The sequence below is a fragment of the Equus asinus genome, chromosome 16 (assembly GCF_041296235.1).
Source record: "Equus asinus isolate D_3611 breed Donkey chromosome 16, EquAss-T2T_v2, whole genome shotgun sequence".
Classification (NCBI taxonomy): Eukaryota; Metazoa; Chordata; class Mammalia; order Perissodactyla; family Equidae; genus Equus; species Equus asinus.
The window spans coordinates 40,579,234-40,606,108 of NC_091805.1; the positions used below are offsets into that span (position 1 = coordinate 40,579,234).

A 26,875-nucleotide genomic window follows, 5' to 3' on the forward strand; every position below is an offset into this window, starting at 1 on the left:
CTCCTGATAAAGAATGAAGATGAGGGAAAGGAGAAGAAAGGAAGAGAAACAGTAATCCTAATATCCTACTACTACTACTAACAGAGTAGTAGTAGTAGAAGCAGTGCAGACTTGCTATAGAATTCTCTGATTTAGTTTCATGTAAACATTAGAGGAATCTCCATCTGGGCAAAATATAAACAAAGTCACTCTTTTAAATTTTCATAATAGAATGTCAAATTTGCTACCAAATCTTCAATATTATAAACATGGAGCTCTCATCAATCAACAAGACCATCCTCTCCTGAGATACTCACTAGATCACTTAACCTTGAAGTGGTGTGTAACTAATACAGGTTTGTTCCTCTAAATCCCAAGACGGCTAGAGGGGGTGCTCTCTCTGGCCTGACTAGTCACTCACCACAGGAGAAGCAGTGAGTCAGGAGTACTGGTCCATTGCAGGGAGCAGCATACAATGGGGAGGGTGACACTCCGGGTGCTACTCAGGATGTCAAGGAGACCAGTCAAATGGTAGAGGGAACAGCCACATGAAATGAGCCTCCCTTGTGACACTCATGAGTATCACAAAATATAGACTATGACTGGATTTCAGGTGAAAAATGGGGAAGGAATGGAGCCTTTCTTCCGGGTCTGAGAGGTGGAAAAAAACAAGCAAGCCACAAGGAATCAGGAGTGTGGACAGAGAGAAGTGTGAGGAAGCAGGTAGGCTTTGAGCACCTCAGACCTAGAAGTGGAGTTTAGGCCACATTCTGCCCACATCTCCTAGAGACAAGGAGGCCCCCAAAAGCACATGAGTTGCATATTGTTCTGTAGTTTTTAGCATAAGTATAGATTAGATCAGCGTTATCTGAAAGAGTCCAGGTAATGTGAAAATTACCCATCCTGCTTCTTTCTAGAAGTGCCATCCATGCATCAAGTCAGACTGCCAAAAAGAAACACATCTTGGAGGACAAAAAGAAACATAACCTGAAAGTGTCAGGTTAGGTATCTATAAAAATGTCTTCAAAAAATTGCAATCTCATTTTTGAAGGCTAATTTGTGAAAGAAATAAAGACATATGACATCAACTTCTAAAGCTTCAAAAAGTCTAATGTTGCTATTGGAGAACATATGCTTTGCACTGTCTCTTACCTAAGGATTCACATTATACACTCATCAGACAAGAAAAAGTTTCTCTCCCTCAAGGGCAGTTGGGATATTTTGTCAGACAATAAGAATTCCATAGCTCATCAAGTCTTTCTTTTATTGCCCTTGTTGTCAGAAAACTTAAAGAGCAAAATTTCAGATTTACAATAAAAATATGATTATCTTCTATGTGCCAGGCACTGTTTGGACATGTTGTTCATGCCTGTAAACAACACTGACAAGATCCTTGCCCTCTTGGGGTTTATAGTCCAGTGGGAGAAACAGACATGAAACAGACAGCTAGATCTGTTGGTAATCCCATCAGTGCAAGGGCTCAGTTCAGCCTTGGGACATTAAAAGTACACAGACAGCAACCAAAATAACCAAAAAGCAATTTCATTCTTTACTTAGCATTTCAAAGAATATGAAAGGAAACATAATTCCAAGTCCACAGAAATGCTTTTCTAAAGATCCTTTTCCCCTTTCCGAATCCCTCAGACCCCACAGCTACTCCAGAGCGTCACTCACACCAAAACTCAAAACATTCTTTCCATCCCCAGACCCATGAAGCTTTCTTTTTCTGTTTCTCCCAGCATTAACCATGTAGTTCAATTTAGCTTCTCTGCTGGTAAGCAAGAAAGAATCCTCACTCTTTAGGAGGAGAAAAGAGGTAAAATTGGGCAGGCAAGTAACAGATTCCCTTTAACAAGGAGGCAGATTGTAAGGTGGAGGGGAGGCTACAAACACCATGCTTGGGTAATTTTTGTCCAGCCATATAATTACAATTGTGAGAGGATACTGGGGAGGTGAGGTTACTAATTTAGCATAGAGGTCAGGAGAGATCTCTCTCACCAAGTGACATTTAAAGCCAAGATCTGTAGGATAAAGAGCCAGCTACCCAAAGAGCAGGAGGAAAGACGATCCTAGGTATGGGAACCTCATGGGTGAATGCCTGAGGCCTGTGCATTCTCCAGGAACTGAAACACACTAAATCTAACTGGAGCAAAATGAGCAAAGGCAAAACCGATGTGAGCTGTGGCCAGAAAGATGGGCGGGATAAAATCATGGAGGGCTTCTTAGGTCCTGGTAAGAATTTTGATATTATACCAAGTGCAATAAATAGCCAACAAAGGGTTTTAAGTAGGGCAGGGCACAATTAGATCACCGTGGATGCTTCCTGAAGAACGGACTAGGCAGGGAACACAGAAGCTGCTTGGAGATGTGGAAGGTTTAAACCAGGGAGGTGAGGATGGAGGTTACAAGCAACAGGTCTGATTTAATCTGGAGAGATTGGTGAGCAACTGATTACATGTGGAGGGAGAGAGGCAATTCTTAGAGGGAGAAGGGCAATTCTCGGGTCTCCATCTATGTACACTTGAGTAAACAGGACTGGGAGGGAGAGAGTATTTGGATAGAAATATCAACAGTTCAGTCTTGAAATTCAATCCATTACACATTAACGGAAAATTATTATATTTAGAAGTTACAGTATTTCAATTCAATTGCAATAGCTCCCTCATTGTTATATGCCCACGGCTTCCAATAGTGTCTGGCAACAAGGCAAGTGCTCAATAAATATTTGTAGAATGAACACAATTTTCTCTGGCAATTATCTCTCCAGTATTCAGAATATCTGAGCAATATCTTTAGATTAAACAAATTATCCTTGATAAAATATAATTTTACATTTGAAATGTGAAAAACATACTCATTGCTTTCATAATACAAACTACAGAAAGTAAATTTCAAGAAAATGTTCTCATCTGATGGAGCCTGAGTTTGAGGAAAACGCTTTGAAACACTGTTCTGTTTGACCTCTGATTATTTAAATTTTCTTTTTAATTCTGTGGCATGTGTGCTTTTTATTGTGAGTGACCTCAAATTCCTTCTGGAAATAGACAGGAAATAAATTAGAAAGACACACTGTGGCTCAGATTAAATGGGATTTGTGGAGTTTAATGACTAGATCCCTGCCCTCTGACCCAACCCACTTGGAGAGCACTCCTTTTAGGGGGTTCATCCTGGGAAGCAAAACTCAGGGGTTGCCCCTCAGAGGATAATGCAGCCTGGGCCCAGAGCCCCTCACCAGCGCTAGGATTTCCACACTCCCTTCTCCTTCTCTTCTCCCCACTACCATTAGTCTTAGCATTTAGCAGATAAATATCCTGGGCTAATATTTTAGCAGACATTAACGATCTCTATGCTATATTTCCTTAGGTAATCCATGCAGCACTGTGGCCGGCATATGGTACACAGTGAAGAAATCTTAGATAGTGGTGGCAATAATGGCATATGCATCTTTAAAGGGGCTTTCTTTATTCAAGGGAGTAAATATAAATTGTTAGAATTTCAAGAATTGGATCAAGTCAGTCAGAAGAAATTCCAGGAAAGAGGGCCTTTCAATTCCCTTCAATAAACACTACAGGGCTGGATCAGAATCTACCACTTTCTACTTTTTCCTGTTTTACTTTTATTCCTCTAACTTTTCTTTCTCTAACTTTCTTTTTAAAAGTCTTCTTATTCTATTATTCCATTTCTTTATTTCATATTTTACCCAACTTTGACTTATTTCTGGAACATTTAAGGAAACTGTCTGATCCTTTAGGTCCTAGTCACAGGTGGGGAAAAAAAGGGAAAGAAACCTGACTCCAGTTTTAGATAACAGGATTTGAGTCCCGCTGCTTATTTTAGCATCCTCATGGATAAAGAAAACGCTGTGAACTGAGATCCTGAACTCTATTGTAAATGATAGAGCATTGAACTTGTACAAATTCGCTGAAATGCTCCTGTGATGGCTAGTTTCCTGAGCTATAAAATGGATATGACAATATTTATTAATTTAAATCTAACAGAATTCATAAAAACACACTGGATATAAGGGATCTGGGGGAGACATATCCATAGCTTTGTAAGAATATTTTGAACATTGCTATAGGCATTCACGTCCACATTTTCCAACACCATTATGAAAACTAGCTTAAGCTAACAAAAATATTTGCCATGCTATTTCACAGATAACTAAATGGAATGTTGAGAGATGACAAAAAGTCCTTTTGGAAATAAGAATAAGCAACATGTATCAGTCTCTTAAAGATTTTAATATATTCTTTAGAGCGGGGTCCCTAGAACCATAGCTCTCCAACATGATTTGACTCAGTAACTGTTCCAACCCCCTCAAGAGCGATCAGTCCTACCACTTCTTCTCCCAGGAAAAAAGAAAAAAAATCCTTCTTCCTGCTCCATCCAAGTGAGCCACTGCCACTTTTCCCTTTGTTCAGCAAGTCTTATGGAGGTTTGCCAAGTTCTGATGCAGTTTGTTGCATGCTTTAAATGCTGGAAGTGGTTATGGCCAAAGAAGGTCGGAGAACACAGCTGCTGACAGGGATGGGGAGGCACTTGGGAAAGACAGAGGCTGAGATTCAGGTCACCTTTGGGGAGAGGATTTGTGTTTACTGAATATTCATTGTTTATAGGTATTCATGCTTTTTTACAGTCTTTTTTAATGTTCCAAATTAAGAGCAGTATTTTAAACGCCTTAAAGGTGATTTGCAATTTTTTTTAAAATATAAATGATCTGGTCATTCTCTAAACAGCAGAATTGCCATCTTCTGTAAATAGAACTGGCAAGCATTTCATCAGTCTTAAAATATCCCTTGATTTCCCGCTACCCTCCTACCAATGCCTCCCTTTCCTTTTCAGAGTTCCTTAAAGCAACATTCCAGAGCACTCCAGGAGGACTTATGGGGCCCATGTCAATGCTAACGTGACTGGAAGAAGTCAGCCTGTTCAGATACACCAGGCTTACTGCTTTTCATGTGTTGTCATGAATGCTGCAGGATTTCTTAGTGGCCTTTTATTCTCTATGGCTTACAGAGTAAGAGTACTAGAACTTTCGATAATGGATAAAACAGTAAAATTTGAACCACAGGCAACGTCTTAAACTTCAGGACTTCTCTAGATTATTCTATTTTCCTGAACACAAGACAAGCAAGAGCTGTCTTACAAAGCTTGAAGCAGGGCTTTCCTGCATAATGAGTTTCAAGAAAGAGAGGAGGAAATAAAAGAATGGAATATTCTGACACTTGAATAAAATCCTGACTAATTTTATTTTGCCACACGTGGCATAATCCCTGCTTATAGAAGCCCTCAACTTCGACTTTGAGCAATTCTCAGAAAAGGTACTTCCGCCCCCTCACCATCTGCATGTGCAGTCAATGGAACTCTGAAATACAAACAGCCGCGTCTATGGATATTTAATTAAATTGTTAAGGTTCTTGAAAATGCTCAAAGATTAAGAATCCCAGTTTCCCTGTATGTGGTACAGACATCTTTCTTGTGGTGGAATAATTTAAGCCCAGCCATACTCCTGGAAGGCAGCAACTGCTAGTTGCCTGTAAGCAGCTGCTTGTCCCTTCTCCCTTGGTAAGAGAACATTGGTTTTTAGCCAGGCACAATCCTGCCTGGAATAAAGATTACATTTCCCAGGATCCCTTGTCAAATGTGGCCACATGACTAAGTTCTGGTCAGCATTATGTAACAGAAGTTTGTGGCATTTCTGCAAAGGATTCTTAAAAGTGAGCGATCACCTTCTGCTGCCTAGAATGTAGATTTTATTGCTGGGGCTCCAGCAGCTATCTTGGATGACAAGATGACCGATTTTGAGGATAGCAACCAAATGCTGATAATGGCAGAGCAGGAAGATCTGAGTCTGGGTCCCTAACAATCTCCCAGAGAGCCGCCATACCACCCCTTATCTACCTACCCTAGATTCTTTTACTTGAAAGAGATCTAAGCATCCATCTTGTCGAGTCTCTCTTATCCAGAGTTTGGCTGTTTGATTTATAGTAACTGAACAAAATATTAGCTGATAAGCCTATCATACAATCCAAGAGGCCTGCTTGGCTCTGGAACAGGAAATTTAACTTTCCTCCTCTGTAGAAATTCCTTCACTCATGTAAAGACTATAGAGCTGAAGAGAACCTATAAGAAAATAGCCTAGCATCCTTCCCAGCAAGAGCAAGGCTTGAGAGCAGCTCTGCCTATGCCCATTATCACCAACGCCAACATCCTGTCATTCCAGTTCTAACTGCTAAACTCCAAGTGCTGTCTATCACTTGAAACCTCACTAAAACAGTACATTAGGCTTATCATGTAACCCACTATCCATCAGTTGGACGGAGGTCATCAACATCGTCACCTGTGCCTGAAACCAAAGGGCTCCCTATAGTATAGCCACTGCATTAATGCACAAAACTACTAACCTCTTTTGTTTAATGACTGTAATCAATAACAACAAATTGTAAGAACTGTAATAGTATACTGGAAGATGCCCTCTGATTTTATAAGCACCCACAGATGAACAGGATCTTAAATGCAAAACAAGATTAATAATAGTGATAACAACAGATATCACTTACTGTCACTCCCATGTCACTGCTGTTGTACTATTTGGCTAGCATCCTGCCTGACATATATTACTTGGAATTCGAAATAAATATGCTTCCTATATTACAGAGGAGGAAACTGAGGCTCTGAGAGGTTAAATAACTTGGTTAAGACTATGCAGCCAGTTCATGGTTATAGCTGAACTCAGAACTGTCTACAAGCTTAAAAATATTCTGGTTGTACAATCGTGTCTCTCAAAATGTTAGCTTAAATAATCATAAGAAAATCCTTATTTTTCTCTCTTCAGAACTACAATAAAACATTCTAATCCCACCTGCATTTTACATTAACGTGAGCACTTCAAAACAAAGCAAAAGCAAAAATAGAAACCTGATGGAATTTGCCCACAAAGGGCAAATAATGCTAGAATACTAATGAAACAAATCACAAAAGTGTTTTTCTTAATTTGACCTTTTGCTAACAGTGTTAATTCAGGGTGACCTATATGTTTCCCTAACAAGGGTCATTACGCACCTTTTAATCCATAAACATCAAAACTTAAAAGAAACCCCTATAATGACACGTTCTTGTGTAATTACATCTCTTTATGCCATTCCTTTGAAAACAGGTCTGATTTATTTCCCACCTCTCTGCTGAGCTCTTACTTCAATAAAAGAAAAGAACACAAAGAAATCAAGCCCTTCCAGCATTCATTGAAGACGTCAAGCAATTTACCCAGGATTCCAAGAATAAACGAGTTAAAAACAAACAGGGGGAAGAAATCAATCTTTCTGTGAAAAAGAAGATACGTCCATGTATGTACATATGTGTACGTATGTGTTTGGGGGGGTATTTCTATTTAACTTAAAGATATATATAAAACATGGTAATTACATTAAAAGTTTATCATTAGAATAATCAATATTTTCATGAGCTGCTAAAAGCTAAAGAATTAAAAGCCCATGAGAAGAAAGTCAAACAGAAGGTTAGAGCTCCCTCTTTCTTTTTCTTGAAGAAATTCACCAAAACTGCTCTGCTAGGAGACAAAGTTATCAAGCAACCGCCTAGTAGCATTCATGCTCAGAGCAAAGTGTTTCTGCAGCCTCTCTCCAGGTGCCACAAGCAGTAGAGTACACTTAGTGGTAGTTCATTATTCACAAGAGATTTAACTAGTAGAAATAAGCACTTTTAAAAGCAGAAATACTCACAAAGCCATTTCAAACTGTTCCAGCCATTTTTTCTTTAAATCTTTTGTCTTGCAATAAAATTCTAACCCATTTTGTCCTTGGGTATGGATGAGGTAGAAGCCATAAGACCACTGTTAAAATTAATATTCCTCAGGTTAATATTTATCACTCATTAATAACATGATGTTTCCAAATTCACTAAAACACTACCATAATCATTCACAAACCTCTCACAACATTATCACTGTACAAATTGTGAACAATCAAGATTACTGTAGTCAACTTCATCTATATAACAATTTCTATGCCAAACGCATTTGTTTTGATCATTAAGGCATTAGAGATGATCATAACAGCTGTGGCAATGTCCAATTATTTCTCACAGAGGTTTGCTCCTAATCAATCTCTAGGAACAAAAACACCTGGATTGACAAGCCACCTCTCACATGAATGTATTAGCACACTTTCCTTGAATAAGACTAAATTACAGTTACTAATTTCCAAGAATTCACCTTTTTATTTTCTTTATCAGTTGTAGGATTGTTGGCTATTTTGTACTGCTGAAGATCTATTATTTCCTTCATTTCATAGTTATCGCCTTTCCTTTTACATACAATCACTGCCAAATCAAACAAGAAGATATGCCTGAGAGAGAAGGAGACAAAGGGAGAAAAGAGATTGATTGATTTAAAATGGTTTGGAAGCATGTATGTTAATTCTTCTCTGGTAAAATGTAACTAAACCAACCAAACATTTTTGCTTTGAGTTAAAGACAAAGGCAGTGCTGCGCACTGAAAAGAATGAACTCTGTGTATCCTGGCACTTCCCTCTACTAAATAGATGGCCTCACTGTACCTCAGTTTCCTCACTGAAAAAACAGACCAAATTATAATAAGAACGATATCCACACTGAAGAGGTGCTGTAAGGAACAGCTGAGATAAGCAGTAAAGCGTTTTCATGAGCAATTACTTTTTTCTGGTTTTAGTTTAAAAGCTGAACATTTACAGAAAAATATTAACGACAACAATAGCAGTTAAGTTCCACTGATGTTACTGGGAGTCAGCCAGAATGCCTTGAGCTGCGCTCATCCCCTTCACAAAGACGACTCACTGGACTTAAATCCCCAGGACCACGTGCGGAGGTGGGTATTATTATCAGCTTGATATTATTGGGGAGAATATTATTGGGGCTTAGAGAAGTTCGATAATTTGCTCAAGGTCACACTGCTAGTGAGGTGCAGAGCAAGAGTCACACTCGGGTCTAATTGTGGGACCTGCGCTTTTCCCCTCTATGCTGCTCCTCATCATTTAATAGACCACCTGAAACACAAATTGAGTGATATATGAGCAAAATGTAAACTAGAAGAATTATGGTTAAATTTGCATGTTGATATTTCTCTTCTTTCTTATTAAAAACAATGTAATTGGGGGAGAAAACAAACCTTTTAATCCTACCACCCAATACCAATACTTATATCTTTTCAAAAACTCTCATTGATAAACACACATACATTTTTTAAACAATGATAATGATAATGATACAGTCACATGGCTCTGATACTTGCATCACTGTCAAATCCTATTTTCCCTGAGAGGCTAAAAGGATCTCTCTCCCAGGAACTACCTGTAGAGCCTGGGTATCAAGGAGGAAGCAAGTGCTGATGCTGCCCCCTGCTGGCTGACTTTCTCATCTCCAAAGGTTCCAGAAAATGGCCATTTCTACCAAATGGATCAGTTTCACAATCATATATACATAATTAGGGACACCTGGTCAAGCTCACTCATCTTCATGGATTTCATCTGCAAGTTTCCTTCAAGAAAATCTCACTAAATGGTCATCATTTAGACTTCCTTTTTAGGACATTTTGTATTATTTCTAGTTATTTTAAAATGAATACCAAAAAAAAAAAGAATGAAACAATGGTGTTTTTATGGTAATTATCTATTGCTACTTTATGTCTACTCTTATTTTAATGTGTACCTTTTTTTACTCTAGCCGACATTCTATATTTGCCAGTGCCTTCTCAAGCAGTTAAACTTACACAAATCAACAGACATTAGAACCTAGAGGGAAATACTTAACTGCTCTATATGAGAAAACTTTAGAAAACCACAGATTGGTCTGTCCCCTTGTTTTTCTTCCTCTATTTCCCTCCTTTGTCCTGGAGGAATTGTTTTGAAGATTTTATCAATCTTCTGATACTAATTATTTTGAAAACAAGTATTGCTCCTCTTTTCTCACCTTTCTTGTTTTGTATGCTTGTCTAGAGTAGTTATTCGAATTTCACCATCTCCCTGAGGTCGTCCAAAAAGCAACACTGGTTGATTCTAAAATATAAAATGTACATGTCTCAGTTTTTCAGAAGCATATAAAAACAGAAATAAATATCAGTGAGGATATGTACTAGGGACATCTACCTTATTACATTACAAATTTTATCATTTTACATTTTTAGCAGACTCACTCTACAGAGCTCAGGTCTGTGTGATACATTTTCAAAAACAGTCTGTCCTTGGTCAGTCCAGGAGGTATACTGAGGACACTTAATTGATTTTACTTTTAACCCAACTGGGGAAGTTAGCTACCAAAAGAGAGAATTAATTGCAAGAATTCAAATCACAAGGAAGCTACAGCAACTAATATTTATTGAACATCCACTGTAATACGTATAGGAAAAAATGACACAGACCCTGCACCCATGGAACATACTGCCCCGTGAGGGGCAAATACTCACAGAAGTATATAATTACACATGTGCAATTGCCACGAAGGAGGAGCACAGGAAGCAAGCATAGCCAGGGAACCTAATTTGATCTAGGGAGTCAAGAATGGCTTCCCTGAGCTAAGATCTCAAGAATGAAAAGTTCTGATTTAATGATTAAAAATAATGAGCCATTTCCCCAGAGGTAGGCAATAACATTTTTTTTAAGTTATTTATGAGCATCTACTGTACAAGGTGCTAAGGAAAAAAAATTGACTGAAAATTATCACTAACATCTAGGAGATTACATTCTCATAAAGGAGATAGATACATATTTAACTACACTACAAAAAAAGTAGAGAAATAAAAATTCTCTATCAAAATCCCAATGATATTTTTTTCAGAAAAAGAAAATTTCATACGAAATATCACATGGAATCTCAAGGAAGCCTTAATACACAAAGCGATCTGGAAGAAGAACAAAGATGGGGTCTCACACTTCCTGACTGCAAAACTTATGACAAAGCTATGGTAACAAAAACAGTGTGGCGCCGGCCTGAAGACAGACTACTAGACCAATGGAATAGAACAGAACATGCAGATATAAGCCCTCACATATCCGGTCAAATGATTTTTGACAAGGATGCCAAGACCATTCAATGGGGATAGGACAGCCTTTTCAACAAATGATGCTGGGGAAACCGGATGTGCACAGGCACAGGAAGGAACTTGGACCCTTACCTTACACTGTATACAGAAATTAACTCAAAATGAATCAAAGAGCTGAAAATATAAAACTCAGAAGAAAACATAGGGGGAAAGGTTTATGACATTGGACCTAGTAATGATTTCTTGGATGTGACACTAAAAGCAAAGGCAACAAAAGAAAAGATTGATAAGTTGAACTTCATCAAAATTAAAAAGTTTCAGCTAAAGATACTATCAACAGAGTAAAAAGGCAATCCATAAAATGGGAGAAAATATTTGCAAAAAAAATGTATGATAAGAATTGATACCTAGAATAAAGAACTCATATCTCAACAACAAAAAACAAACAACAGATTCAAAAATAGGCAACAGACTTGAAGAGACATTTCTCCAAGGAAGATATACGAATGGCCAAGAAGCACATGAAAAGATGTTTAATATCACTAATCATTAGGAAAATGCAAAATCAAAACCACAATGAGATACCACTTCACATCCATTTGGATGGATATTATCAAAAAAAAAAAAAGAAAGAAAAGAACAAGTGTTGGCAAGGATGTGGAGACACTGGAATTCCTGTGCATTGCTGGTGGGAATGTAAAACGGTGCAGCCACTGTGAAAAACAACATGGCTATTCCTCAAAAAATTAAATATAGAATTACCATAAAATTGAGCAATTCCACTTTTGGGTATATAAGCAAAAAAAGTGAAGGCAGGGACTCAAACAGATATTGCTACACCCATGTTCATAGCAGCAATATTCACAACAGGGGGAAGCAACCCAAGTGTCCATAGACAGAAGAATGGATAAACAAAATGTGGGCTATATACAGTCAGTGTTATATTATTCAGCCTTAAAAAGGAATATCTTGAAAAAAAAAAGACGACATTCTGACATGTGCTTCAAAATGAATAAACATTAAAGACATTATGCTAAGTGAGACAAGCCAGTCACAAAAGGACTAATATATATTGTATGATTCCTCTTACTCGAGGTACTCAGAGTAGTCAAATTCATAAAGACAGAAGGTAGAAGAGTGGTTGCCAGGGCCTGGGAGGAGGGGAAAATGGAGAGTTCGTGTGTAACAGGTACAGAGTTTCGGTTTTACAAGATGAAAAGAGTTATGGAGATGGATGGTGGGGATGGCTGCACAACAATATGAATGTACTTAATGTCACAAAACTTTAAGTTTAAAAATGGTAAATTTAATGTTATATATATTTTACCACAACAAAAAAACATGCCTAACAGCTATTCAGGCAACGTGCTACGGAATTACAAAGAGAAAGGATAACAGGAGATTAGGAAAAGGATTTATTTTAGTTGGACCTTGAAGGAATTCAATAGGAAATAATGGGAAAAGACATTCTAGGCTCTGACAAGTTTACCACCAAAGGCAGAGTGATAAAAATGTACGGCAAATGGGAGACCACACAACACAGCAGGGTAGCTGCCATGTAAAGTACGTGGGCAGTTATTAACCGGATGAGTCCAGGAAAAGAGTTTAAGTCCACATCATTGAGGGCCTTAAATATCATGCTAAGGAATGTTCACTGAATCCTGAAGGCAACAGAAAATTTTGACAAGTTTGAGAAAGAGCGTGAATTGAGAAATTCACATTTTGGAAATGCAACTATAGGAAGAGATGATTAGAGGCTTCTGTGACTCGAAAGGTGGCAGATGAGGTCCTGGAATGGAAAAGTGGCTGTATGTGTGAAAAGAAGAAATAAGCTCAAGACGTTTCAGAGAAAGAAGTAATAAAACTGCTCTGCCAAGAAAAGTATCTTAAAATCCATTCATTTATCCCTATTTTCACTGCCCATAGCTTAATCCAGGCCTCCAACATCTCTCTCTTGAAATCACCTCAACAACTTGCTGACTGGCCTGCCTGCTAAATGGGTTTTCTTTCTTTTTTTTTTTTTTTTTAAAGATTGGCACCTGAGCTAACAACTGTTGCCAATCTTTTTTTTTTTTGCTTTTTTTCCCCAGAATCCCCCCAGTACATAGTTGTATATTTTAGTTGTGGGTCCTTCTAATTGTGGCATGTGGGACGCCACCTCAACGTGGCCTAATAAGCAGTGCCATGTCCACCCCGAGGATCCAAACGGGTGAAACCCTGGGCCACCGAAGCGGAGCGCGAGAACTTAACCACTAGGCCAAGGGCCGGCCCCCTAAATGGGTTTTCTTGAAATGTAAATCAGACTGTGAAACTGATAAAAACCTTCCACTGGCTTCCCACTGCAATCACAGTAAAAGCACAACTCAGCGCCATGGCCTCGAGGCTGGGGGTGCACAGCTCTCCTGCCTACCTCTCCCACTTCAGAGCCCACCATTCTTCCTTTCACTTCCAATTGCCAGCCACCCTAGCCCTTCAGCTTCTTGAACCCCCCCGGCTCTTGCCTATCTCTGGGCATTTCACTTGCCATAGGTTCTGCCTGAATCCTCTCCCCGCAGATCTTTATGCCACTGGATTTTTTTCTGATTCTTCAGGTTCAAGTGGCAAATGACTCAGAAGGACTTTGTCTAACCATCTTATCTAAACCAGGACTCCCCTTATTATCCTCTATTACAGCAGCTCACTCACAGCACTAGTCTCGAGATGGCATTTTTACTGTCTCCTCAACCATGACCATGCTGTTCACAGCTATAGATTCAGTCCCAGGCAAAACGTCTGGCACCCAGTAGTTACCCAATAAATATACATTAAATAAATAATAAACAGGAATCAGCTGTGAGTATGTATGAGGGTGAGGGGAAGAAAAGAAAAAAATGGACTTCAATGTTTGGAATTTGGACTGCTGGGGGAAGAGGCACACTGTGATTAAGGTGAGAGTGACAAATGATGGCAGAAAGTCCCTGGACAATGATATGTCACAGGTGCCACTAGATGTCCAAGTGACTGCTGCCAAATAGAGGAATAGGTAAAAGGCTGGAACAACAGAAACGTGAAGGTAAACTTTCTTTTCTTCAAAAACAACTCCTAAAATGTCTCCTGATTTGTGGGTGAGGGGGAGTTGGATGGAAGCATAATTACATACCAAATTTTCTATAGATAACTGAAACTGTTTAATTTCACGAAGGGTCTCATTATCTCTCTTCACTTCATTCACATATTGTGCCAAATCCTAAAGGATGAAGAGAAGGGTACAAAAAGAAGGCACAATAAGATTGGAGAAGAGATGAGAACTGTTTGAAAGAAAACACGTCATTAATTTCATTAGTGGTAAATGGAACCACCACAACTTTTCAATGACAATACAATGGATCCCCAATCCATCAAAGCTGCATCTCAAAAGCAATTTTAAAATGTCTGGGGTACAGCTGGGAAGACTGAAGAGTTGTCATTTACCACACCCTTGAGAAGAATAAGGATAAAAAGTAAACAAAATATGCCACTAGGCAGAACAACAAAACGGAAACTAGGTCAGGAGAATGTAAATTCCAAACACATTAATAACCGACCTCTAGAGAATTACATTTTTACCTGGGTTAGAATAAGGGCAATCAGGAAGGATTAGCAGGGAGAAAAAGTAACTAGAAGTCAGACAATGAATCTAGCAGGACTGTTTTCTGCAACCAGTTAGTATCTTAGTTCCTGAGAGCATTCAGTCCAGGAAGCCAGCTCAATTTTAAAGAGCTAATAAAGGAGAAGTGAAGGAGACAGAGAGAAACTAAAGAGCACAAAAATGAATTCAAGTGAACTAACAATGCTGGCCGTGTTTCTCCATGTGCCTTCACCTATTTTAAACTGTCTTTTCTCATATTTGAGGAAACATTAGCTAATCTTTCCATACTGTAACTAGCTATTTTTATTATATGTGCTCTAGATTTTCCTGTTTTCTGGGTTTTCTTTTTTCTCTACCCTCTCAAATTTATCTGCAACCGTAGGAGCAGAACTCTGACAAAAAGCAGGTCCTTACTTTGTTCTAAATGAAAGCCTGAGTTTTCATAGGATGTATCTATAAATGATTTCTTTAAAAAGTGGAAAGTTGGTCTGATTTTTTTATAATAATAAATAATTGTGTGATGTTTCCTGACAGGCCACTAAAATCAGCTAAAGTAGCAGAGCTAACACTGAAATGGGCACAGAGACACATAAGTAAGTATGCATTGCTCTGAGCAGAGTCACATTGGCATTTTGTATGGTATAAAAACTGACTAATTTTGATTTCTAAATTTGAATGGGATTAATTCCATGTACATTTTTATAGTAGGTAGGTTTTATAAACTGGCTTAACGACTGTTAATATTGAGTACACATATATACCACAAAAAACAAAACTAAAAATATCTGCCTATGTTTTAAGTTAGGGCCAATTTTAAGTTAGGGGCAAATATTATCTCTTTCAAAGTCCAAGTCCACCATAACGTGGAAATTGGGCTTTTACAGATTGCTAAATATGTTCAAAAAGTCTGCCTTTACCTACTCGTAGTTCTTGATTTTCAGATTTACCTGAAAGTAGAAACCCAAACTGAAATCCACTTGTGTTGACGCACAGCATCCATAAAGCTAAACCTGGCAGATACCCTCACTTGAGGAAAGAAGTCACACCAGTGTTCTGTGTCACCAGCTGACCTGGTGCTCATGAAGCCAACAGCTTTCTATTAGTAACCATACAAAGTATGTAAAATAAAATCGTTGTGTTAAATCATTCCTGGTGGTTATGAAAGTTGTCATGTTATTCATAAATAAGAAAAGTTATTTTAATATACCTCTTGGTTTTATGTGTTTCGGTCTAACAAATCCATGCAAGGATACCTATTTCAGTTAAAAATGTCTAGCTCTCCTGATCAAAAACAAAATTATACAAATACTTATATGCATAATATATTAGCACATCATACATAGATAGTAACAGTTTGTATTCTATTGTTTTGAGGCAAGAATAAAAAATACAGACAAGATAATGATATGTCTGCCTTACCTTCATTGCATCGAGAGCCAGTTTCAGATTCGCCTTCTCCACAGGATCAGTGGTATGTTTGACCAGCTCCTATTTGGAAGATATAGTGGAGTACTACTTTTGACAAATTAAAACCAAAACTTACAAAAGAAAACATTTAAAAAATAAACCATTTTTATCCTTATCTGCATCACAATGTGATAAATCTAATGTAACTAGGCTCTATTTTCATCAAAATTTTCAATCTGTAAGAAGACCAACTAGATACCAAAAGAGCCTGAGACAATGGTTGGAAACATTTTCCTTTCAAAGACGAACCCAATTCTATCCCCCATCATTACAGGAACCCTCTCCCGAAGTGTTAGGAAAGATCCCCTCATTGCCAGTTGAACTGATACTTTTCACTCTTTATCAAGCTTGGCTTCTCTACGGCTTTTGATTCTGATGACTACACCTCTCCTTTGGCTTCAGGGACATTAGGATCTTCTGTTTGTTGCTGTTATGGTTGTTTGTTAGTTTGTTGTTCTGCCTATCCATCCATCTTTCATACTTCTTTCTTTATTGCACCTTAGAAAGTTATTGTTCCCTAGATTTTCACCTTAGTTTTCTGTTATTCTTATTTTACATACTCTGCAGATTCTATCATAACCCTTGCCACAATGTCAACTATCACCTGAGACAATCACTCTGTAATGAATGTGCTCAACTCAGAACTCATGCCTGAGTCTCAGACTCATCTGTCCAATGAAATAGCTCTACCTATTAGAACTAATAGTATCTCATAAACCTCTCCAATTCAACATGTCCAAACTTAATGCATCTTCACTCACAATTCTACTCTTGTTCCTGTTTATGTTTTATTGAATGATGGCACTTTCATCAGTGTAATGATGACCTGAAAGGTGCCCAAGGTGTCCGAGACACCCCTCTCTCTCCCCCGTCACTATGTTCTGGTGACAGTAACCCTGACCGTTCCCCTTGAAACCATCCTTACTGCCCTACCTTGGTTCAGATTGTTACTCTTTTCAAATGGGTCTTTATAATAGGCTCCTGACTGATCTTCTGACTTGCAGTCTCTCCTCACTATAATCTATTCAGTCTATCGACATCAGAGTTAGGTTTCTAAATTGTAAATCAGATCTTGTCTCTACCCTATTTAGACTTCTGTGATGCCCACAAAAGTTTCAGGTTGTTATCCATACCTCTTAGACAGACCCTTCAGGATCTAAATTGGGTAAACCTCTCCCAACTTCTCTCTCCACTTCTGCCCAAACAATCTATAGTCTATTCATATTAGATTAACTGCAATTCTCAAAATAGTTCTAGTATCTGACCCCATTAGGCATGCTGTTTTCTCTTAGAAAGCCCTTCCCCTCTCTGATCCACCTGTCAAACTCTTAGTATTCCTTCAAAACCCAGTTCAAGAATCATTCCTCTGTGAAGCTTTCTATGACACAGAGGCCTCTACTCAAGTCCCCAGCCTCCTTAGGCATAATTAACTAAGCCTTTATTTGTCCCCTCTGCATATCTATCACATTGCGTTGTACTTGGCAGCTTACATTTCATTCTCCCCATCTAAACAGTGCACTCCTCCAGGGCCTAGGGGCTATTTTACAACACATGTGCCTAATACTGTGTGTGGTCCAGGGGAGTCACTCAAAACTCTTGGCTGAATTCAATACCAGTAGTGTTTCTGGTCATAAATAGGACCTACAGACATCAAATCTCTTACATATAATAAACTCGTCAAAGTTATATTCTTTTATTTCTATTTTTACTCTCTTTATTAAATAGTAATAGCAAATTATTCTCAAACTTTCAAACTCCCCACTATAAAATATTCTAATTTTATAAGCCTGTGCTTTCAAATCATAAAGCCTTTCAAAAATGATTTCCCCACTAAAATCTAGAAGTAGGAAATGTTCAAATTCATAACACATTTATTCAAATTTCTAAACATCAGACAAATAAATTCTACTCTACACTATTTCAAGATGGAAAAACATTTCTAGAATTTTTATCTGTATGTAGTGCCCCAAATAAAATTTTTCCTATTTTAAAAAATTATCATGAAACCAAACATAATTTTGAAATTTAAAATACGAAACAATCCAAGAGGAATTAGGAAAAAAAGTCTGTGGCATTTCAAAAAGCTAAAGTCCTATTTTATACTTTTATAAGTCTGTCTAAAGCCTTAGAAGTGACCAAAATAGATGCTGCTGGAAAACTGCACCTTCTAAATTCTTCAATTGATATCTGACTATACCAAAGTTACAAAATAAATTATCTTTTTTTGGACATGTTTTTCGTTCCATGATGTCTTAGAAACTGATTGCCTATGTCTTCCTTATTACTTTTTCATAAAATCCAATTTGATTAAGTTGCTTTGAGTTTAAGTCTCATAAATGTTTTAATGCATTTTTAAGGAATAATCAGGGTCTGAATTTTTCTGATTTCTCAGTAGAACAAAAATAGAGATGACTAATAATTTTGTGGCTACAGTTCAAGAAATTTAATATACAAGATGTACAAAGCACAGCAGACTCAAAATTATATTTCACGTACAGGTAGCAGATCTTTTTAAAGTGACATCTCACAAGCATCAGCGGAGTTGACAGACTAATACGGTAAGACATTTCTTTGGAGCAGAACTAATGAGTCTCCTGGTACAGCTATCAAATTAAATTTATAAGACTCTCCACCCTCATTAGAAGACTAACCGTGGAAACCATAAGCTTTGGGGTTATAACAAGAATCACTTCAAAATAAATGTAGTCTTATTGTAATTCACTATAGCAGAACACAACCCAGAATGTGTCACAATTCTCTTTAGTTTATGGTTGTAAGGCAAAAGGTCTAACACAATTAACCTAGCAAAATTCAAGTGTGTCGCAACACTGAGATTCTAATAAATGATTAATGCTCACTACAGAGGACTTAGTTGAAGGGATCTTTTTATTTGTTTTGCCTTGCGTTTTAATTCTTTTGAAGACAGTTCTGTTGGAAGGACACAAAATGTGACTTTGTAGAAAATACAGAATCATCATTGCTGATAGGAAGAAAAAGTTTCCAGCTCTTCTGTTATTTCCCACTTAGCTGTACTAATAAGTGAAAATTGTAAGGGGATAGAGCCCCAAACGTGGAGCCTGTGGAGCATAGCTGATGCTTCATTAATATTTTGTTGAATGAATAAATGAACAAATAAACAAACAAACAGCGTTAAGTTACATACCTGGAGGAGAAGGTGATACTTTAAAACACGTTGCATAGGAACCACAAGCAAATCTCGAAGAGTGAATTTCCCATTATTTGCTCTTTTGGAACATTCCTAATGAAATGTTTTTTAAAAACTTCTTTTAAAAGTTTTGTTAGTTTCATCAAAGGCAGTCATAAAACAAAATGCAGAAAGGCCTTTTGCAATAAAAGATGCAAAAGCCATAAACAACACTGTTATTATATAATAAATATTTTGTTGTTTTCCTTAACAATCCTCCTTTCTAAAAAATAGAAAGTATCTTTAATTAAAAACCAAGGAAACAAACAAATCTTGTAGCATTTCAACCCTAAATAGGACTCCATAGTAGAACTATTTTATGCATGAAGATTACTTTCTGTAGTGGCCCTCCAAGGTCTTCCTCCACTTACCCTCCTAGCTCTACCTTCCACCAATCTCCCCTCGTGGGCCTGTGGACCAGGCATCAACAAGAAGGCCCTACTCATCAAACCTGCCATGTGCCTTTCCCACCATCATGCCTTGGTTTGTTCAGTTTCCTTCAAATCCCATGTGCTTTGTCCAGTTTCCAGCAAAATTCATCATCCTCTTGAATAACTATACTTCTAGGCTTTTAGTAATAATCCCAATCAAAATTATGCTCTCTCTCTCTCTGTGCTTTGTGGGTCTTTTAGTTATTGTATATAATATCTTCCCCAATATATAATATCTTTTATCCCTCTAAGAATCTAGTATTTACTTAAAAAATATTTACCTGCATGAAATGGAATGACTGACTGAAAATTTGCTAACGTATAACCCTACTACTGGATTCAAAGTTGTAAAATCCTCAGATTTTATTTTTTTAATCTCACACTCTTCTTTCTTAAAAGTTCATCTAAAAATAGTATTGATCTGTTCACTCTTTTGACATTAACTATGACTTTGAGGCAAGTACTTTGAATTTGAAGTGTCAGCCTGAATTTAAATCAAGTTTGGCTAACTCTTGGCTGTGTCACCTTGAACAAGTTCCTTTTCTAATTTTATGGTTTCTCACATATCTGTGGTCTAGTCCAAAAAAAAAAAAAAAGCAATGAAGTTCCATAAAAATATTATTATTAGCAAGCAACTTTGAGCCCAAAAGCCTCAGACAATTGCACATCCCAGACCAAGGAATTTTCCAGCTCATGGAAGGAGTTGTGTTCAAGAAGATACTCCTTTGTTCGTGAGTTTGTTTCCCCTTTGCCCACACCTAGCTTTCCTGGCACATGGAAGGATGTGTTATCAGAAGCTATAAAGCAAACACCATTAGCTCTAATGACCATAGTGACTTAACGAGTGCCTGACTACAGCTCTTAAGCAAGAAGAACTGGGGACACATCTTGACATGTTAGTTCATGTCTTGTCAATTGCTGCAATTCACTGGAAGGATAACTATTTCAACTGACTTCTTTCTTCTACAGATTGTAGAAAGTTCTGGATCATGGGTCTCAAATAGGAGGTTAAACTGTTATCACTATTGTAATGAATGGGTCTCATCTTTCCAGCTGCATTTTAAACTTCTTGGAATTAAAGTTGTATCTTACACTTCTTATACCAAGCCTTCTTAACACAGTGTTAGAAACAAAAATGTCATACATTTAAAATTCACCTTGCTATATTATGAATTCAGTTTAAAACTGTTAGGGACAAAATTACTTCCTTTAATTTCTAAGTTATAGGCTCAGGAAGTAAAGAAACTAACGTTACTGGCATTTCCTAAAACTGGGGGGCCTGAGACTGAGGTGTAAAATTCTTACTAGTATCGAAAATAAATAAAGGGTAGAAATGATTCTTTGAAAACATCCATTCACGTGCCTAGCCTAAACTCCAATTCTAATTGAAAAGAAAATCAAATGGAATAGGGATGAGCCAGCTTACCGGGCAAGACAAAGAGATTCTATTATCCTTCACCCCATGTTATTTTGGTTCCAAAGAAGAGAAGAAAAAAAAAATCAACAAGAGCAAAAATAACCACAAAACAGAAGACAGGAAGGAGGCAGAGAGGTACCAAGAATAGCAGCTTTCCGCCCATCATGCTGCGAATTGCAGAGTACGGTTCCAACAACCACATATATGATCATGGTCCCATAAGCCCATGCAGTGGTGGTACTATATGGAGTATCATATAGTAGGTGGTATACTTACTTACTAAGTATAATACCATATAGCCTAGGTATGTAGTAGGCTATGCCCTCTAGGTTTGTAGAAGGACACTTTATGAAGGACACACAATGACAAAATCGCCTGACACATTTCTCACAACATATCCCCATTGTTAAGTGATGCATGACTGTACTTCCAAATCAGGCAAGTGGTCAGAGGTAGGAGCCTTTCAGATGAGGAAAGGACAGCCAGCAGCACCCCGCCCCAAGCCTGAGGTCCTCTCTTTCCGTAAGACTGATAGTGACTGCACAAACTATGTACCTAAAGCCTCAGAGAATGGTCAGGGGGCAGGACTTTGACAGTGACTCTGAAAGAAGGGAGAGGAACATACAAACAGTGCTGAGAATATAATGGAGGGCTGGTTGACAACTTGCTGACTCCTGTCTTGAGCCAGAATTTTATATATTTGTTAAAAAAAAAAAATGCTTTAATGATAGCTCTATCAGGAACTAATTGCGTAAGTTGTAAAGTTTTATCTTACCATCATATCTTAATTTGAGTCAAGGTGGCTCACAGTTCTACACTTAAGAGGTTCTATTCTCCAAAGAGGGGCAGGAACCCTTTACACTAACAAGGCTGTCAGGATGTTATTTAGTGGTGAGTCAAACCATCTTCAAACATAGGGCCGCTTCATCAAAGGGTTGTTAAGAGGTAAGGAAAAAAGATCCATGACAAAGAGTCAGTACACTACTTGGTAGCCTGTTGATGTGCAAACTTTCTAACCAATAGTTCCCCTTTGTTATGAGTTATGAAATCACCCCAGATATGCTAAAACAATGAAGGGGTTCTGATTTGAAAATCATCTGCCTCTTTTCTTCCCTGTTCGTCCTCTGATCTCAGTGCTAAACTGAACAAAGAGCAGCAAAGGGGACACTCAAGAGCCAGCTAAGCCACACGCAGTCATTTCTGAGTTGACTCTATACCTCTACCTGAAACTTCAGAAAATCCAAACATATGGATAATACATTTGAGATAATTCATAAAACATATAATCATTTTTCAAAAGTTCTTTGAAAGTGCAAACTCTTCTTGTGAAAAAAAAATGATGTTCAAGAAAAATGACAATAGTTTCCAGACTTATTTTCCATTGCTACCATGTGCTCTGTTCACACTGGCCTACTCCCCATTTCTCAAACTTTCCCGACTTTTCTGGTCAAGACATAACAATTTCTCCAGAATGCTCTCCCTGTAATCTCATCTGTCGAGACTCACCCCATTCTTCAGTGACCTAACTCAAGTAATACCTCTTCAGAGAAATCTTCTACATTTTCCCTATCCTGAAGTGATCACTCAGTCTTACCCACGGAGCCCTGTCAACCAGTGCTCATCACATACTACTTAATCTTATGATGTTTGTGTCTGTCGTCTTCCTTCTTATGAGCAACAGCCATACATTTTTATACGCCTGACCTTAAATGTCTTATATTTTTAACAAACATTTTAAATTTACATATACATTATCTTACATATATCTTATTCCTCCTGCACCTCTTACTACCTAGATGACCCTGGTCAAATTACTCATAACCTCTCTGAACCTTGGCTTTCTCATTCATCAGCTAAGAAAATTAATTGTATCTATCTCACAGAGTTCTGAGAATCTAATGAGACAATGCATGGACAACAGAGAGCCGTAAGTCTTAAATTTTACTATTGTTATTATTGTTATTACCATATCATTATTTTATAGAGCTATCTATTAAAATATTTTATAAAACTGACTTGAAATTAAATTGTGAATACACTGGGAAGTTTACGGTTGCATTGATCATGAAAAGGAATATAATTGCTTTTAGTTTTATTTTACTTTATTTCATAAACTAACAAAAAATAAACAGGCACCTCTAATTTCAGTTTGACATCTTCTTTTGTCTTAGAAATGTAGTCTAAACTAGAGATGGCCGACTCCACTCCACTGCAGTACTGCCCATAAATAACCAACCTGAAAAGGAAGAAGAGAGGGAGGAATCTGTAGGGCGAAAAACCAGTAATGAAGTGGAAGGGGAAAGAGGCAGAATTTCTATCTTTCTAAAACCACAGTTAGGGAGAATCAGACAAATCTTACTTGTCCTGCAGCTCTAACGACCTAGGTAACCCTGGGCAAATTACTCACATCTCTGAACCTCAGCTTTCTCAGTTCTTTTTAAGACACATCACACATCCAGTCATAGAATGAAGGTCACTCATACTTATGGTATAAAAAAATGACTAATTTTGATTTCTAAATTTGAATGGGATTAATTCCATGTACATTTTTACAGTAGGTAGGTTTTACAAATTGGCTTAATGACTTTTAATATTGAGTACACATATACACCACAAAAACAAAACTAAACATTTCTGTTTAAGTTCCTATTAGAGATCAACTTTTTACTGTTAATTCACACTCAGGTACAGTTTTATTTTATACTCTAATTTTATTGTAATCACTACTTATGACTCTACTCAATAATAAACTTCCTACACCTTCCTACTTTTTAATTAAGGAAAATACATTATTTGAAAAGTGGGGATGAGAAGCCTGAACAGTACTGGATAGAAGATAACTCACATTGCATGGAGTTAAGCTTGCTTCAGGAAGGCTATCTCTGGAGTAATACAGATATTTTGCAAAGAGGCTGGGTACTTTATTGTTTCTTTTACCTCTCCTTTTGGAAAAAACTACTAATAAGTTAATGTTTATCTCATTGTTGATGCAAAGCAATTCCTTAGCCACTTCTTAGTCAGTACTAGGAACCATAGCGCCTGATTTAAAAAGACAGAACTATATTTTTTCCCCCAAGAAAGATTAGCCCTGAGCTAACATCCACCGCCAATCCTCCTCTTTTTGCTGAGATTGGCCCTGAGCTAACATCCATACCCATTTTCCCCTATTTTAGATGTGGGACACTTGCCACACCATGGCTTGATAAGCAGTGCTTAGGTTCGCACCTGGGCTCTGAACCAGCGACCTCCAGGCGGCCGAAGCAGAATGCGCAAACTTAACATGGGCCAGACCCGAGAGAACTATATTTTAAATGAAATTCCTTGGTACTTTAATTCATTTGAGTTGTTCAGAAGATGTTTTTCAAACTTAGAAAGGGAAACTGACTTTACCTGTGAATCTAATACTCCAAAATAGAGAATTATAAAATATTAGAGTTGGAAAAAGCACTAGGTACCAGCTAATCTACATCTAACATTTACAAGATGGAGAAAAGGATGCTGCTCAGAGAGTTAAAATGACTTCCTGCAAACTACAGAAGTCAAGGGTGACAGGGTCTGTAAAAGAACCTACACCTTCTGATCGGCAATGCAGAAGTCTGGATGCCTTTTTTTTTCACTTTTTTTTTTCTGATATACATATAGAGCTCAAACTACCACCCTGAGATCAGCTGTCCCATGCTTTTGCTACTCTCTAAGTAGTATCTTTTTTTTTTCTTTTTGAGGAAGATTAGCCCTGAGCTAACTGCCGCCAATCTTCCTCTTTTTGCTGAGCAAGGCTGGCCCTGAGCTAACATCCGTGCCCATCTTCCTCTACTTTATATGTGGATGCCTACCACAGCATGGCTTTTGCCAAGTGGTGCCATGTCTGCACCCAGGATCCAAACCGGCAAACCCCGGGCTGCTGAGAAGCGAAACATGCCAATTTAACCACTGCGCCACTGGGCTGGCCCCCTAAGTAGTATCTTAATTAACAGTAATAATAGCTACTTATGAGCAATTTTGATACTAACCTTCACTATAATTACAAACTAATAGCCACAAAATTTAAAAGTTACCTTTCCTTGTAGTTAATGAAAACTTGATACAAGTTCTGGTCATTTTTATTTACAATGGAATCATGAATCTCTTGCATTAGGTTCCGATGAACTTTTACAAGTTCCTTAGAAAAGAAAATAATGTCAAAGAAAATTAGGAATCAGAACCAAAAAAGCACCCCAAACCCAGAATCTCTACTGTGGATAGACTTGCCATTCAAGGATATGCTGAATGCTCTGAATATATTAACCTTATCCATCAGTAGAGAGAGGAGGACGACGATGGGGAGGCGAGGGAGAGAAGACAGAGAATGAAGGGAAAAAGGGAAGAAGGAGAAGGAAAGGAAGAGAGAGAGGGAGAGAGAGACAGGCCATGTGCATGGGAAACAGCAATTTCAAATCTGACTTGAAGTGTCAGTGTCCTGTGAAAAAAGAAATTATCTTACCAGTTATTAAAGGGTCATTTATTCCTTCTATAAAAATATGTACAGCTCATTTTCATTTTATAATCAGTTTAAATTTTTAAATAAAACTATCCAAGTGCTTAATGTTTTATTGACAGGATCAAGTAATGATTCATGTCCTCGGGACATAAAAATGTAGATTTGTACTTTGGTCAATTAGTGGTGTCCTGGCGCTAAACTAACAATAATCAGACTAAATTACTTGAAACCAGACAACTAATGGTATCAATAAGGAGCAAGTAAATTGTATGAGGCAGTTTATTAGAGCAACTCAACAGTCAGAATTTCACATTTTTCCTGATAAGCAAGTAATTTTCAGTCAGGCAGTAAATATATGTCACAACCAGGAAATGAGGAAATTCAAATCAAGGTGCCAATTCTCCCATTATCTCTTCACGTGTACCTTAGAGCACACACTGATGTCACAGCATGCCCTTTCATTAGTAGGGAAGAAATGATACATGACTATGTTGACCCTGTCACTTTGTTGAGAAGCATAAAAAAAGCCATAAGAATAAGCACTGTCAAGTTGTTCCTAAGTTACAGTGACCATATTTAGGGGGTTCAAGATCTTCATCTTCCTAGAATGTGCAGTTTGCTTTATGCTATCTGATATTTATGATCTTTTTCCTCCTGCTATGTTACAAGTCAATGGGAATGTCTTCATTTAGCCAAAATCAGGGACAAGGACAACATATCACAGCCAACCAACTGGTGTACATCAGCACTGAATATAACAGAATCAAAATATTAGGGACCTTTCAGGTGATACAAGCAAGCCTGTACATCAAAGCTTATATACTGTATATTAGAGCCATATATTAAAATCAAAGGCAGTTCCAGAGGTCTAAGAACTTGAATCTTGCCAAGCATGACCTCAACTGGCATAGCATTAGGTTTGCTTCTATTGCTTCTGGATAAACATCCATTTAGGATTGTAAGATAATTGTAAGGTACCCTGAAACTGTAAATGCTTACATAAATGTGAGCTGAGGTTGATACAACCAGAAGCAGACAAGACCAAAAAGCAGAGGCCAAGGAAGTAGAGGAATGATGGGAAGTGGAGGAGACTTGTGGAGTCAGGACAGTGTTTCTAAGTCAGAGTGGAGGGGCTGGAGGAAAGATGGAGCAGGCAGTGGGGCAGAAGGGACTCCCACAAGACAGACAGATAGTAACACAGGGAATAACTGAGACAACTCCATCATGACAAGCAGTCAGGGACAATACACGAATCCTACTTAC

The 26,875-nt window shown here is 37.8% G+C and overlaps 1 protein-coding gene and 1 long non-coding RNA gene across 3 annotated transcripts in view; one reads left to right on the plus strand and one right to left on the minus strand.

Moving 5' to 3' along the window:
• VAV3 (vav guanine nucleotide exchange factor 3) overlaps positions 1 to 26,875 on the minus strand; it is a 349,793-nt gene that overhangs the window by 153,922 nt on the left and 168,996 nt on the right. For both annotated transcript variants that reach the window (XM_070486950.1, XM_070486951.1), the window contains 8 exons: positions 25,191 to 25,294; positions 23,272 to 23,371; positions 19,246 to 19,341; positions 16,035 to 16,103; positions 14,148 to 14,234; positions 9,940 to 10,025; positions 8,210 to 8,342; positions 7,719 to 7,828 (listed from right to left, as the gene is read on the minus strand). In XM_070486950.1, the coding sequence (XP_070343051.1) occupies positions 7,719 to 7,828; positions 8,210 to 8,342; positions 9,940 to 10,025; positions 14,148 to 14,234; positions 16,035 to 16,103; positions 19,246 to 19,341; positions 23,272 to 23,371; positions 25,191 to 25,294 (785 nt within the window). The remainder of the gene's footprint in view (positions 1 to 7,718; positions 7,829 to 8,209; positions 8,343 to 9,939; positions 10,026 to 14,147; positions 14,235 to 16,034; positions 16,104 to 19,245; positions 19,342 to 23,271; positions 23,372 to 25,190; positions 25,295 to 26,875) is intronic.
• Positions 8,709 to 15,673, plus strand: LOC139040395 (uncharacterized). Its single transcript, XR_011494877.1, has 3 exons — positions 8,709 to 8,839; positions 15,150 to 15,208; positions 15,557 to 15,673. It is a non-coding gene; the product is annotated as an uncharacterized lncRNA (long non-coding RNA).